The 15,815-nt window shown below is 39.8% G+C and overlaps 1 protein-coding gene across 5 annotated transcripts in view; it reads left to right on the top strand.

Moving 5' to 3' along the window:
• Positions 1–4,618, top strand: part of SMAD1 (SMAD family member 1) — a 76,267-nt gene extending 71,649 nt beyond the window's left edge. For all 5 annotated transcript variants that reach the window (XM_003899235.3, XM_003899236.4, XM_009207647.4 and 2 more), the window contains one exon: positions 3,222–4,618. In XM_003899235.3, the coding sequence (XP_003899284.1) occupies positions 3,222–3,365 (144 nt within the window). In that variant the 3' untranslated portion in view covers positions 3,366–4,618. The remainder of the gene's footprint in view (positions 1–3,221) is intronic.
• Positions 4,619–15,815: the final 11,197 nt, after the last annotated feature.

Raw genomic sequence — 15,815 nt, 5'->3', positions numbered from 1 at the left:
TTAAAATATAATTTAAATACATGGTTGTTTTACAAGATCAGTTGAGTAAACATACCTTCCTTACTTTTCGTTCTTTGTTTTTAGTACTTTTATGATGGTAATGCTTGTTTTTGTTTCAAGAGTAAGGAAGTGATCTTTTTGTAAAAATTAAAGTTCATCACATTGGAAATTGTGTTTGGTCAGGTTTTTTTAGTGGTTTCAGTAAGCCTCATGATTTTCTTAACAATTCAAAAGTTAATAAGGCCCTTGCCCAAGATAAATAGATGCCTTAGCTCAAAGATTGCATTGTAAGGTTTGATGAGGGAGAAGGTTAAACACATTGCTCATAATAATTGATCTTTTTGCTGTCTCATCTTCTGCCTCTGAGAAATAAAAATTTTTAGGATGCCATTGAAATCTAAAAAACCTTAAATGTCTGATTAGATTTCATGAGTCAGTGACTTATTCTAGTAACTGACCTGTCTCTGAATTCTCAAAAATAAGTTTCATCCTCTTGTAGTTTGAGAAACAGAACTAATTATATATTTGAGTGAGGCAATTACCTTTTATGTCTTCTGTTCAGAAGCTCACCAAACTTGTTGCTTAACCTGTTTTGTAATGTATTTATTACTGAGGATAATTTTGGAGCCTTACTTGTTAATCATCCCTTAGATCAAAGATACCTTTTCCTGAATATAATTACTTTTCCTACTTATTTAAAGCATCTTCGATTTTCAGTGTGTTCCCTTAGTGTTTGTTTTTGTTTGTTTGCTTGCTTGCTTCCTTTTTGCAGTGTACCTCAACAGTTATTTGTAGCTGAGTCTGGTACCTTGTTAGTATTAAGAAAATTTTTTTTACCCTTTGAAGAGGTTGACCTATATGCTATGTACATATGGGGCTACAAAGACCTATCTTATTCATTATTAACATGTGCTGTTTAATTTTTGACTTAGCATTTGGCTCAAATGGTTTTTAAAATTAGAACAGTGACCTGCCAGAAGTGTTTTCGTTTATTGTTTTTATTGGTATGGAGGAAAGAACAACTCTTGAGAGTCGAGGTGCAGTTTCCAGTTTTTTTCTGCCATTTTAACTGTGTGATTAAGGCAGATTTCTTCTCTGGTTCTCATGTTTATTATCTTTGAAATGGGGGTGGATGGAGTTGAGAACTGTGGTAATTATTATTAAGGTCCCTTAGTGAGTCTATTATTGAAGGACCACTCTAGGAGAATTTATGACTTTAATGTTCCAATTAGCTTCCTGCTGAAACTCATTTCTTATTGTTTATCCAATCAATGTTCATTATTTTACTTTTGTACAGTTTTAATAATTTACTTTTACACAAGTAAAAACAACTTTTACACTAATAAAAGTATTTATAATGCAAAGTTATGCATTCAAAATTTATTAGATTTTATTCGTTCAGCAGATATTTTAGCACTATTTCAGAGAAGTAATACAAAGATGAAAAAGCACCTAAAGTCTCTATTATCAAGATCCTTATGCTCTAGTATATCTTTAATTATAATCTGATAAGCATTAGAATGGAGAATTATACAAGATATAATGAACTTAGCCTGGAAGTTGGATTTAGAGAGCCGAAGGTAAATAATATTTTAAAATCCTGCTGAATGTTAAAGAGAAACTGTTTATCATATATTAGCAACAAAAAATGTGCACACTGTTTTTACAGAACTGTTCTTTATTAATATGGACTGCACACTTTATCCTCTCCCACTCAACATTTTAAAGAAATTATAACAGAACATTTTACTAACAGTAGCCAATCTTGAGCTGTTTTCAAAATGATCATTTTTGGATGTTAACATAAAACATATTTTATAAATTATTTGTACTTTAAACTCTATGTCTGAAAAGTCCAAGTCAGCTCAGCTGAACACATATTTATAGAGCTTCTGCCTTCTGTCGTTATGCTATATATCGGAGGTAAAGATAAATTCCTGCCTTCAAAGATGTTGATATCTGATGGAGGAAACCTGCACATAAGCCTGTAAATTAAATTTAGGAGTTTGTTTATATTTACAAACGCATAAGTGTACGTACATCTATGTAGATACATATATCTATATAGATGTAGTTTATACAAGTTTTGATGTTCGGATACATTTCCTTTTCTTTCTTTCTTTCTTTTTTTTTTTTTTTAAGACAGAGTCTTGCTCTGTCACCCAGGCCGGAGTGCAGTGGTGTGATCTTGACTCATGGTAACCTCCGCCTCCTGGATTCAAGTGATTCTCATGCCTAAGCTTCCCAAGTAGCGGGGATTACAGGGATACACCACCACACCTGGCTACTTTTTATATTTTTAGTAGAGATGGGGTTTCACCATGTTGGCCAGGCTGGTCTGGAGCTCCCGACCTCAGGTGATCTGCCCGTCTCGGACTCCCAAAGTGCTGGGATTACAGGTGTGAGCCACCGCACCTGGCCCCAGATCTATTTCTTAAAACTACTGGAGTAGATAGGTAGCAGAAATAAATGGAACCCAACCTTCTCTGATACTCCTCATGAAACAGTGACTAAAGGATTAATCATTGTCCATCCCCACCAGTGAGTTTTTGATCTTTGCAGTAGCAGTTACTTTTCTCTTTTTCATAGTGACTTTATTCTGTGGAACTCTACTGTCTTAATGCAGTAGTTCTGACAAGCTACCTTCTTGTACAAATGAATGATAGAATGTATTGATTCATGGCAATGGCTAGGTGTCAATAATAGCTTTTTGGATACTTAAATGTACTCCTGCCCGTTTTGCTTAGAGATTGAAAGATCAAGAGCTGTGTGTTGATAGGAGGCTGATTCAGTGGCCGAATAAGGAAGAAATTGAATGTCAGTCTGTCTAGCATAGCTTTTTTGTTTTATTTTCTTGATAAAATGAGAATTTAATAATAGCTATTACATTACTATCAGAAATGGGCAATTAAAATAAAAGTTTTACAGTGCCTTTATTAAGACAACTTTATAATGTATTTTAAAATCTTCATTCCTCAAGACTGGTAATTCTTATTGGAATCCATGGATGGACCCTGGGGAGCTAACATCCATCCTTTGAAATTGCCTGCCAAATTATATGTGTGTTTGTATATGTGTGTTTTTTTCTCCCCGGCGGCGGGGGGCAGGGAGGAAAGATGCATAGCTTTAATCAGAGTCTTGGTTATGTGAACCCTTCTTACTTAATAAGTTTAACCACTGAGTTAAAACAAGTTAAATGACCTCCAGTATGTTTTTCCTAGGGCTGGGGAGCAGAATACCACCGCCAGGATGTTACTAGCACCCCCTGCTGGATTGAGATACATCTGCACGGCCCCCTCCAGTGGCTGGATAAAGTTCTTACTCAAATGGGTTCACCTCATAATCCTATTTCATCTGTGTCTTAAATGGCCCCAGGCATCTGCCTCTTGAAAACTATTGAGCCTTGCATGTACTTGAAGGATGGATGAGTCAGACACGATTGAGAACTGACAAAGGAGCCTTGATAATACTTGACCTCTGTGACCAACTGTTGGATTCAGAAATTTAAACAACAAAACAAAACAAAAAAAACCACCTTGGTAACATACTGTTGATATCAAGAACCTGTTTAGTTTACATCGTAACATTCTATTGTAAAATCAAACTAAAATGCAGACTTTTAGCAGGACTTTGTGTATAGTTAAAGGAGAAATGGCCAAGCCAGGGACAAATTGTCTATTAGAAAATGGTCCTAAGAGATTCTTTGGTGTTTGGCACTTTAAGGTCATCGTTGGGCAGAAGTTTAGCATTAATAGTTGTTCTGAAACGTGTTTTATCAGGTTTAGAGCCCATGTTGAGTCTTCTTTTCATGGGTTTTCGTAATATTTTAAAACTATTTGTTTAGCGATGGTTTTGTTTGTTTGTTTTAAGTAAAGGTTAGTCTTGATGATATACATAATAACCTTTCTAAAATTGTATACTGACCATACTTGCTGTCAGAATAATGCTAGGCATATGCTCTTTGCTAAATATGTATGTACAGAGTATTTGGAAGTTAAGAATTGATTAGACTAGTGAATTTAGGAGTATTTGAGGTGGGTGGGGGGAAGAGGGAAATGACAACTGCAAATGTAGACTATACTGTAAAAATTCAGTTTGTTGCTTTAAAGAAACAAACTGATATCTGAATTTTGCTGTGTTTCCATTTTTTAGAGATTTTTATCATTTTTTTCTCTCTCTTTTGGCATTCTTTTATCTCATGCTCTTCAAAAGGCAGTTCTGCAGCTGGTTAATTCATGTAACTGTGAGAACAAATGAATAATTCCTGCTATTCTGAAATTGCTTACATGTTTCAATACCAGTTATATGGAGTGCTTGAATTTAATAAGCAGTTTTTACGGAGTTTACAGTACAGAAATAGGCTTTAATTTTCAGGTGAATTTTTTGCCAAACTTAGTACCTCTGTTAAATATTTGGAAGATTTAAAGAACATCCCAGTTTGAATTCATTTCAAACTTTTTAAATTTTTTTGTACTATGTTTGGTTTTATCTTCCTTCTGTTAATCTTTTGTATTCACTTATGCTCTCGTACATTGAGTACTTTTATTCCAAAACTAGTGGGTTTTCTCTACTGGAAATTTTCAATAAACCTGTCATTATTGCTTACTTTGATTAAAAATTTGTCATTTCCTTTGTTCACCTACTAGATTTTAGGATCAGTAAAGTTTGCTACCCTTCTGAGAGTTTTTTTCTTAAATATCCTCCACCAAACATGAGTGAAATTACTATTTCAGAGACTGGACACAGCAGCATGAAGAGACTGGAGCCAATTTCAGTCACAAAACACAGGAGATGTACACCTTTAAAAATTAAGAAAAACTACAAAAATCTTACGTGTATGAACTTTTTAATTTTAGAAATTACAGCAACAGCACTTGTTGGTTAGTACCAGGCAGTCAACCAAAGCAACAATTTCTAAACTTCAGATGAAGATACAAGTGTGACTGGGAGGAGGTAATAAAGGGGGAGGGATGAGAACTCACAGTGCAGCAGATGACGACTACCTTTGCAGTCAGTCTACTTAAGGCTGGGATGATCCCAACACTACCCATTCCCCCACAAAAAAGTTTCCCAATGAGGGACACAGATTGAAGGACACTTAGATTATCTCCTGCCCCAATAGATGCCATTCTTTCTCCTTTACATTTTTGTGTATCTTTCCTGGAGTGTGTTTATGAGACCTGAAATTTAAGGACCCTCCCTTTTTAAACCTGGTTTCAAAGAAAAGAATGCCTTTTTCACCCCCAAAATACAACATTTATTCCCTAAACTATGACCAAGCAAAAATTTCTACAGCTGCTTTTTGTGTCCAAAAAACAATGATATAAGTAGAGAAATCCCCGGACAGAAGTCCTACATTGTAACACAAATTCACGCACATCTTTGCTGGGTCACTTCTGTGAATCTCTGTTTCTTCGTTTGTCAAATAATATAGTTGTGACTTGTCACAAAATTGAGGTGCAGATGCCTTAAAAACGCATCTGCCATGCAAGTGTGGGAATCAGTTGAACTCTCCCATACGCTCTATTTTCCACTTACCTAAGTCATTTCAAGCACAGGCGATCTAGATAATAGTGATTGGTGAGATAAAATCAAAGTTGATATTTAAACTATTAGCCTTAACAATGAAGTAAAGAGATAAAGAGCTCAGGCTAGGATTCCTCATCCTTTTCCTAGTGAAAAGCCATTTTTGAGTTCCCATGGTTGCCTGGTGGGACAGTTATGCAAGTTGTTAGTTGGGTGTAGCAATGCTGGTAGCCAGCTTGAAGTTCTATCAGATAAAACATCAGGATCATCCAGTAGATTGAAATCTCCTGGTTGGGACCTGTGGCGTTTGCAACATGGTGCATAAGTAGGTCCTTCATGGTTAAGTGCAACTCTATGTATTTTTGGTGAAATCTTAGGAAGACCATTGTCATCAGCCATAGGAGGCTATAAGTCTCTTGGAAAGTTTTAATTAAAGGAATGAAAAAAATCAACTATTAGAAGTGGGGGGCCCTAGAGCTCTTGCGTCATTCTTCATTTAATAGTATTTGACTTCCATCAAGTTTTTTAGTTTTTCTTCACCTGTTTCCTTATCTGTAAAATGGAGACAAGCCTACCTCCTGGGATTATCATGAAGATTAAGCTGATACATGCAAAGCAGTTAGAACCTCTCAATAAGTGTTAATACAGCCAGCTAAATCTGGCTGGGAAGACACCTGAAAGGAATTTTATTCAAGAGCGTTTGATGAAGACCTACTTACCTTTGAAGTATTTAATAAACACAGTGGAAGATTTATCTTTGAGGAACTCAGAGTCTAGAGAGAGAAACCTGGAGAAAACTAGCAATGCTTGAGTGCCTAGCCTGTTGTTTTCCAGGACTCTGCAAGGGGTTCCCAAACATTGTCTGTCATCCTCCCAAGGACATATGAGATACTACTCTGTCCCCAACTCCTTATGGCATTTTTCTTTCTTTCTTTCGAGATGGAGTTTCACTCTTGCTGCTCTGGCTGGGTTGCAATGGCGCGATCTCAGCTCACCGCAACCTCCACCTCCCAGATTCAAGTGATTCTCCTGCCTCAGCCTCCCAAGTGGCTGGGATTACAGGCATGTGCCACTATGCCCAGTTAATTTTGTATTTTTAGTAGAGATGGGATTTTCCCATGTTGGTCAGGCTGGTCTTGAATTCCTGACCTCAGGTGATCAGGCCACCTCAGCCTCCCAAAGTGCTGAGATTACAGGTGTGAGCCACTGCACCCGGCCACCATTTTTCTTACAAATGAGGAAATTTAACTCAGAAGCTAAGGAAGTTGCCCAAAGTCACTTAGCTAGTTGGTGTGGAAATCAGAGCTTCAATTCAGATCTGACTTTAAAATCTAGAGTTAATTCTATTAAATACTATATTCCTTTTCTTGTGAGTTTACAGTCATATGTACTTACTATAAAATAAAGTAGAATGAAGAGCACAGAGGGATGAAGTAGTTAAGACTTCGTTGGCTGGAGATCAGTGGAGTTTTTACAGCGGAAGTGTCATTTAAGATTGAGCTTTAATCATGGGAAGCATTTTGATAATTGGAGGAACTCGTGGGCAGGAGAAGACTCCAAGATAGATACCTGTTGTTTGCCATGCCCCAGCATCTACCCCCCAGTTTTTAAAGATGTGCCTTCCAGCCTCAGGGTGACTGGGATTTATCATACTGCATGACATGTCACCTCTGGCCAGTGTTGGATGGAACCTGCTCTTTGGGAATTCTGGAGCTGGAAATAAAGTCTCTGTGTGGCTGAAGATACAGTAAACCTTGTGAATTGTCCCCTGTCCTCTCACCTGCTATATGGGCTGGAGACAAGAAAGAAGAGAGAATTCTCAGGGCATCCAGCGTCCTGGGTCTAGGATTTACCAAGACCTGCCACATTTCTGTTCTTTGCTATCCTACCCCACCTCCCTTTTGCTTAATGTGGTTTCATTTGGATTTTTGTTCCTTAGAAGCAAATGAGGATTAAGTAATACTGTATGTAACTATTTGATTGTTTAAAAAAAAAAAAAAGATAGATCCTTTTTTAAATAGATCATTTTCTTTTAACCAAAATAATACTTGTTCACGAAAGATTTTTAAAGTATGGGATAAAAAAGCGGAGTCACACAGCAGAAGCGTGCTGGACCCATAAAGTAAGGGATGAACAAAAAGAAGAAACCTAAAATCACCTGTATTAACCCATGATAATTAAATTAGTTTATCCTTGAACTAGGTCATGATAACCTGGCATAGAGGTAGCACGCTATAGGAAATGCAAATCTAGAGGTTAGTTGGATCACCTGCTTAGTAAAGAGATGATGATTGACTCCATTTTTTAAGCAGTTACTGAGTACCAATCCTGTGTCAGCCACTGTGGTGGGTGATAAAAGTGAACAAATCTCAGCCCTGCCCTCAAGGGGCCTGAACTCTAATGGGAAAGACAGACAAATAAATAGACTGATGGCACAGTGCCATGATAGCAAGGAGCACAGAACGGTACATAACCCAGACAGGAGTAAGGGGGAAATTCTCAGAGGAGACAGTGCCTCAGAGCTGAGTCTTGCTGTGCTAATAGGTATTACACAGCAAGGGATGGGAAGAGGGAAATGTGTACCAGGCAGAAAATAAGGCAAGACTGTTGGGAACCACCAGTAATTCTGGGTAGCTGGAATGTAGGACAATTCTATGCAATGTTAAGTAAGAGAATGGAGAGGTAGGAAGGGGCCAAGCCATTAACAATCTTGTGTATGTTCTGCTAAGAAATGGGATGTTCCCCAAAGATTTTGGCTCCTCGGGATCTCAACCCAAGGATCAAATAGAACAGGGGCCAGGAGAAAACCAACAGCCAACCATACACGTAAGGAGGAGAAAGGAGCTAACAAAGAGTGGGAAATAATCATAGAAGCCAAGGGAGGCATTTCAACAAGCAGGGCTTGATTTACAATATAGAGAAGGATGGAACTTAGAAGAAGTTTACACTTAGTAACTAGGAAGTCTTTGATAACCTTAAAGTTTTGTAGGAGTGGGGCATAAAGCCAAATTACAAGGGACTAAAAGGAAAGGGAGCATCACACACCGGGTCCTATTGTGGGGAGGGGGTAGGGGGGGAAGAGATAGCATTAGGAGATATACCTAATGTAAATGATGAGTTAATGGGTGCAGCACACCAACATGGTACATGTATATATATGTAACAAACCTACACGTTGTGCACATGTACCCTAGAACTTAAAGTATAAAAAAAAAAAAAAATTAAGGAAAGAGTTTTTTTCTTTTGTGAAGATGAGGTCTCACTATGTTGCCCAGGCTGGTCTCAAATTCCTAGGCTCAAGTGATCCTCCCACCTCAGCCTCCCAAAGTGGTGAGATTACAGGCATGAGCCACTGTGCCCAGCTCAAAAGCATTTTGATTCTATAAAAGTTTATTGGTAAGAAGGACGCAAAGAGAATAGAATGAGGTGACTGGAGAGATAAGTAGTTGTGGAGAGAGACTCTGTTAGAACAAGGAGCTATGGACATGCCTGTTCGATGATGTCTGCCTCCTTGGTGAGGTCATCCACTCAAAGGGGACTAAGACTGGTTGAAGAACAGAAAGGTCAGAGCAGCCACTATGAAGAGAGGAGTCCACTAGTAATAAACCAAAGCACTGTCAAGAAGTATCAGTGTGCATGGCAAAGGTTGGATGATAGGACCTTGAGGTGGATTCAGTCCACATAATCATACAAAGTCTCTGGAATTTGGGGACTAAATCAGAGAAAAAGAATGGTAAAGTGCTTAGAGTTGAGGATCGGCAAAGCGGTCCTGGGGAAATTCTGTCAGACTAATGACCATCATTGGAATGATGGCCTATGTGGAGCAGGCTAAGAATCAAACTAGGAACAAGAAGCCAAAGGGAGTTGCTGGGAAGCTGAGATGACAGCAAAGAGTGCATTCAGTGTGAGTGTCCACAGTCTTCAGTCATTACTTCCTCCCAGAGAAATTTGAGAAGACAAGCATCTTGAAATTCTCAGAAATAATGAATCCTGAACCAAGGCCATTTCACAAGGGTTGCTAATATAGATCAGAGTTGTGAAAGTCATTGGAGGAGAGGAAAATCAAGGAACCAAGAAGTAGACTGAGAGGAGTGAAGTGTTTTTACTCCTCCTTGCATCACCAGGTAGTGCCTAACTCACAGTAGGCTTTCAGTAAAGAATGAGTGAATGATATTGTCTAGCCTCATAGACTTTTGAATTATCTATGGTGATACAGGAGGCACTGTGAAGGTTACAGTGAATTAGGGAAAGGGAGGGGCAGAGCCACTGTAGTAAAGAAACAAAAGTTAAACCATCAACAATTCAGAACAAGGGTCTGAAAAGGAAGATAAATGAGAAAGAAAACCAGGGCAAATCAGCAACATCTGTCATCCTGGGATCAGAATGGTCTTCCCCATGCTTGGCAGAGGCAGGTATTATACCAGAGCTCAGCAGACATTCATCTTCTGTCTTGTGTATCTTTTAAAGATTCCCTATACCTGAGGTTGTAGAAGCATTTCTGAAGAATTTCTAACTGACGTCACAGAGGTTGTGGTACTGTTAAATAAAGTAGGAACTCAAGAAAGAGGAAACAAGTGTGGGGTGAAGAAAATTAGGTTGGTGAAGCACACTGGCTGAGAATTCCCAGGCTCTTGAGAGTCTCCTTCTTTCTCATATTTCAGGTATGAACTAGTTGCTTCCCCATGTGTTACTATGTCAGTAATAATATGCAGATTAAGAGCACACCCAGCAAGTGGAATGAATGGAATGTAGTGAGAAGGTCATAGAGAGAATAGCAGGAAAGGAATATGGTGATGGGGATATAAGATCTTTTCATCTCAGCCAAACCTCTCTTCTTCCCAAAGCACACTGTATTTCTAGCCACAAGTGAAACAATAGTGAATCTCTGAAAAGCTCATTGTCTATTGCCAACTCTAGGGACCATGGGCATAGGACATTTGGTATTTCCTGGGCTGATATAATCATTTAAAACAGCAGATATTTCTTAAAAGAATGTTTCATTTTATGCCTGCATTTTTGTATACTACCAGGACTTATTAAAAAGAAATAATTTGCTGGGTGTCTTAAAAGTGTGCCAGATTTGGCCAAGCATAGTGGCTCATGCCTGTAATCCCAGTACTTGTAACCCAAGGCAGGTGGATCACTTGAGGCCCGGAGTTCAAGACCAGCTTGGCCAACGTGGTGAGACCCTGTCTGTACTAAAAAACATTAGCTGAGCATGGTGGCACATGCCTGTAATCCCAGCTACTTGGGAGGCTGAAGCAGGAAAATTGCTTGAATCCAGGTGGCAGACGTTTCAGTGAGCCAAGATTGCGCCACTGCACTCCAGCCTGGGCGACAGAGCAAGACTCTGTCCAAAAAAAAAGAAAAGAAAAGAAAAGAGCCAGATTCAGGTTTCACCCAACATAAAAGATGGGCTATAGGCCACAATAATTGGTTTCTTTGTTACATGTACATGTGTTTGTTTTAACTTTTTCTGGGATAATTGGGATTGCACATATTGTAGGCAATTTACTGAAAAGTCTACTTTTTATTGAGTCTGGTAACTGTGTACCATGTGTAGTTTCATAATTCTTAAGTAGTTTCTAAAGCAATGGTACCCCAAAGAGTGCTGTAGGGAAACCTCAGGCCTGCAGTTTTCAAGCACTGGGACTGTAAAACCACCTCAACAGATTTGGAAGCTCAGTGTTTGCAACTGAAAGGACATGATCTATTCAGACTAAATGTTGGCTGATAATTAAAAGGCAGGGAATTTCCATATTTAAAGCTTGAGGAAAGATGGCAAGATGGTTGACTAGACACAATCAGGAGGTATACCTGCCACTGAGAAACCAGGACATTGGGAAGACTGGCATATTTCTAACAGATCTTCAGAAGCAAGGCATTGAGAGTGAATGATGAGAAGACACAGATGCTGGGCTAAAGGGGGAGGAAGCTGGGAACCCTGCATGGGACCACCATACATTGGGACTTTGTCCTAGCCCTCAGTGACTCCTGGGGAAAGGGTGAGTTGAACAGGCAAGGAGCAACCCACTCTTACCATAGGCCTCCAGAATCCTGACAGCAGGAGACTCCATGACCACCATGGACACTTGAATTGACAAGGAGAGCTGCTTAGAGAAGTGGTAGGGGCAGAACTCCAGCTGATGCAGAGCCCACAGGGTTTTGTGCAGGAGCACATGTAGTTGAGCATAGCCAGGGATGCCCATGACCCTAGGCTCCACTCACTCCCACATGGGACTTTAACCCCAACAGAACTGTCAGGCCTGAACTCTGTAGGGTGATCCTGCCCATAAAATGGAGCCAGTCTGACCTGAGCACCCCTTAGTCTGGTGGCCTCTCCTGGTACCCCAGCCTGCCCATGCCCACTTGCAGTGCAGCCTTGGGTACTCAGGGAGCCTGGGGACCCACATCATGGTTCCTTTGCTGGAAGACCACACCTGACTGGAAGAGAGCTCCAGCAGAGCAGCTCCCACAGACACGCACCAGCCCATTCACACCCTTTCCTCACTGCAGCCTCCCCTGCACTGCTTTGCCTGCATGCATTCACACACAGCCACCCCCAACATCACTATGCCAGTGCACGTGTGCATCAGCAGACCTTGCTTCCTTTTCCTCACCAGCAGGCATGTGCATGTGCACCCTGTCATGCCACTGCTGCTGGCACAAATGCACCCTGCCCCTTTCCCCCACCACACGGCCACTGCTGTCAGAGTGTTGGCAGACATGCAGCCTGCCAGCCATGCCCCAACCAGTGCCTCATCCCTGCACTGTCACTGCCACTGGTGCAAAACTAGGCACAGAAAACAGTGGACGTGCCCCCACCCTGGGTAGCCACCACTGCTGGTGTGAACGTGTGCAGAGGGCACATAGTACTGCGCCCAACAGTGTCCTGCCCCCATGCTACCACCACCACTGGCAGGAATGTATGCACAGTCACCAGCAGAATCCCTCATGTCCCCCACACCAGCACCTCTCAGCCATGCTGCCACCACTGATGTTGCAAATGCCCACACAGAGATAGGCACTTTGGTATCCACTAGCAACCTTCTGCAACCAATGAGCGTGTACCCCGCCATGCTGCTGCTGCTGCTGCTGGCTTGTGCAAACAAGGATAGATACCACTGCTACTGCCCTACAAAGTGCTTTGGCTGGCACTATCCATTGGAGTGTTGTGACTAGCTTGTGACTAGCAGCCAGAGAACATGTCAGCCCTCCAGTGCAGCACGTTTCTAACCTCAAGGAGCCAAAGAACAAAGCCAGGACCCAATACCAATCCCCCAGAGTCACAGCATGCAGTCTAGGAGTCCTGAGCTGAGGCCTGGCTCCCTAAAAGCTTCCAGGAATGAAGCCAGTCAAATGAATCCACCTTATACCATAGTCAAACCCCCAAGGTCATTAAATAGGATAAATAAAATAAAATAAAATAAAAATACCATAAAATAAATAAATAATAATAAATAAATAAAATAAAATAAAGATCATCCAAAGGACAGCAACTTTAAATACTGAGGAACATCAGCCCACAAAGATGAGGAAGAAACAGCACAAGAACTCTGACAGTTCGAAAAGCCAGAGTGCCTTCTTTCCTCAAATGACTGCACTAGTTCTCTAGCAAGGGTTCTTAACTTGGCTGAGATGACAGAAATGGAATTCAGAATATGGATAGGAACAAAGATGATTGAGATTCCCAAAAACATTGAAACCTAATTGAAGGAAGCCAAGAATCACAACAAAATGATACAGGAGCTGGCAGACAAAATGACCTATATAGAAAAGAATGTAACCAACCCAAGAGAGCTGGAGAAACACACTACAAGAATTTCATGATGTGATCACAAGTATTCAGAGCAGAATAGATCAAGAAGAAAGATGAGGAAAGAATCTCAGAGCTTGAAGACTGGCTTTCTGAAATAAGACAGTCAGACAAGAATAAAGAAAAAAGAAAGAAAATAAACAAAACCTCCAAGAAACATGGAATTATGTAAAGAGACAAAGTCTATGATTCACTGGCATCACTGAAAGAGATGTGGAGAATGGAAGCAACTTAGAAAACATATTTCAGGATATCATCCATGAGAACTTCCTCAACCTAGCTAGAGAGGCGAATATTCAAATACAAGAAATGCAGAGAATTCCCTCGTGATACTTCACAAGAAGATCATCCCCAAGACACATAATCATCAGATTCCCCAAGGTCAAAATGAAAGAAAAATGTTAAAGGCAGTTAGAGAGAAAGCTCAGGTCACCTACAAAGGGAAGCCCATCAGACTAACAGTGGACCTCTCAGCAGAAACCCTCTAAGCCAGAAGAGACTGGGGGGCCACTACACAACATTATTAAAGAGAAGCAATTCCAACCAAGAACTTCATATCTGGCAAAAATAAGCTTCATAAGTGAAGGAGAAATAAGAGCCTTTTTAGACAAGCAAATGCTGATGGAATTCCTTACCACCAGACCTGTGTTACAAGAGCTCCTGAAAGAAGCACTAAATATGGAAATGAAAGACTATTACCAACCACTACAAACACATACTGGAAGTACACTTACCAGGAACACTATAAAGCAACCAGACAAACAAGTCTGCAAAATAACCAGCTGACAATACAATGACAAGATCAAATCCAGATGTATTAATGCTAACCTTGAACATAAATGGATTAAATATCCCAATTAAAAGACACAGAGTGGCAAGCTGGATAAAGAAACAAGACCCAATGATATGCCATCTTCAGGAGAAGATATGCAATGACATCCGTAGGTTCAAAATAAAGGGATGGAGAAAAATCTAACAAGTAAACAGAAAAAAGTGGGGATTGTGATCCTAATTTCAAACAAAACATTTAAAACCAACAAATGATTTACAAAGACAAAGAATGGCATTGCATAGTGGTAAAGGGTTCAATTCAACAAGACCTAACTATGCTAAATGTATATGCATCCAACACAGGAGCACCCAGATTCATAAAGCACGTTCTTAGAGACCTTCAAAGAGACTTAGACTCCCACACAAAAACTGTGGGAGACTTCAACACCTCACTAACAGTAGTAGACAGATAATCAAGACAGAAATTTAACAAAGATATTCAGGACGTAAACTCAACACTGGAACAAATGGACCTGATAGACACCTACAGAACTCTTTACCCCAAAACAACAGAATACAGATTCTTCTCATTGCCGCATGGTACCTACTCTAAAATCAATCACACAGTCGGACACAAAACACTCCTCAGCAAATGCAAAGCACTGATGTTATACCGACTACTCTTTTGGACCACAGTGCAATAAAAAAAGAAGTCAAGACTAAGAAAATCATTCAAAACTATACTATTACCTAGAAATTAAACAAGCTGTTCCTGAATGACTTTTGGGTAAATGATGAAATTAAGGCAGAAATCAAGAAGTTCTTCCAAACTAATGAGAACAAACACACAATATATCAGACTTTGGGACATAGCTACAGAAAATCTGTAGCACTAAATGCCCACATAAAAAAGTTAGAAATATCTCAAATTAACAAACTGACATTACAATTAAAATAATTAGAGAAGCAAGAGCACACCAACCCCAAAGCTAGCAGAAGACAAGAAACAACCAAAATCAGAGCTGGACTGAAGGAGATTGAGACAAGAAAAATCATTCAAAAGATCAATGAATCCAGGAGCTGGTTTTTTGAAAATAATAATAACAATAATAAGGTAGATAGACTGTTAGCTGGACTAATAAAAAAGAAAAAAAGAGACAATCCAAATAAACAGAATAAGAAATGGCAAAGGGGATGTTACCATTGACCCCACAAAAATGCAAATAACCATGCACACAAACTAGAAAATCTAGAAGAAATTGATAAATTTCTGGACACATACACCCTCCCAAGACTGAAATAGGAAGAAATGGAATCCTTGAAAAGAACATAATGGGCTCCAAAATTGAATCAGTAATGAATAGCCTACCAACCAAAAAGCCCAGGACCAGATGGATTCACAGCAAAATTCTACCAGCTGTATAAAGAAGAGCTAGTACTATTCCTACTGAAACTACTCCAAAAAATTGAGGAGGAGGGACTCTTCCCCAACTCATTCTATGAGTTGGTACCATCTTGATGCCAAAACCTGACAGAGACACAACAAAAGAAAATTTCAGGCCAATATTCTTGAAAATAGATGCAAAATTCCTCAACGAAATACTAGCAAACCGAATCTAATGGCACATCAGAAAAGCTTAACCACCACAATAAAGTAGGCTTTATCCCTAAGATGCAAGGTTGGTTCAACATATGCAAATCA

Source organism: Papio anubis, chromosome 3 (assembly GCF_008728515.1).
Source record: "Papio anubis isolate 15944 chromosome 3, Panubis1.0, whole genome shotgun sequence".
NCBI classification, from domain to species: domain Eukaryota; kingdom Metazoa; phylum Chordata; class Mammalia; order Primates; family Cercopithecidae; genus Papio; species Papio anubis.
Note: the sequence above shows the minus strand (reverse complement) of the source record. Positions and strands in the feature narration are given on the sequence as shown.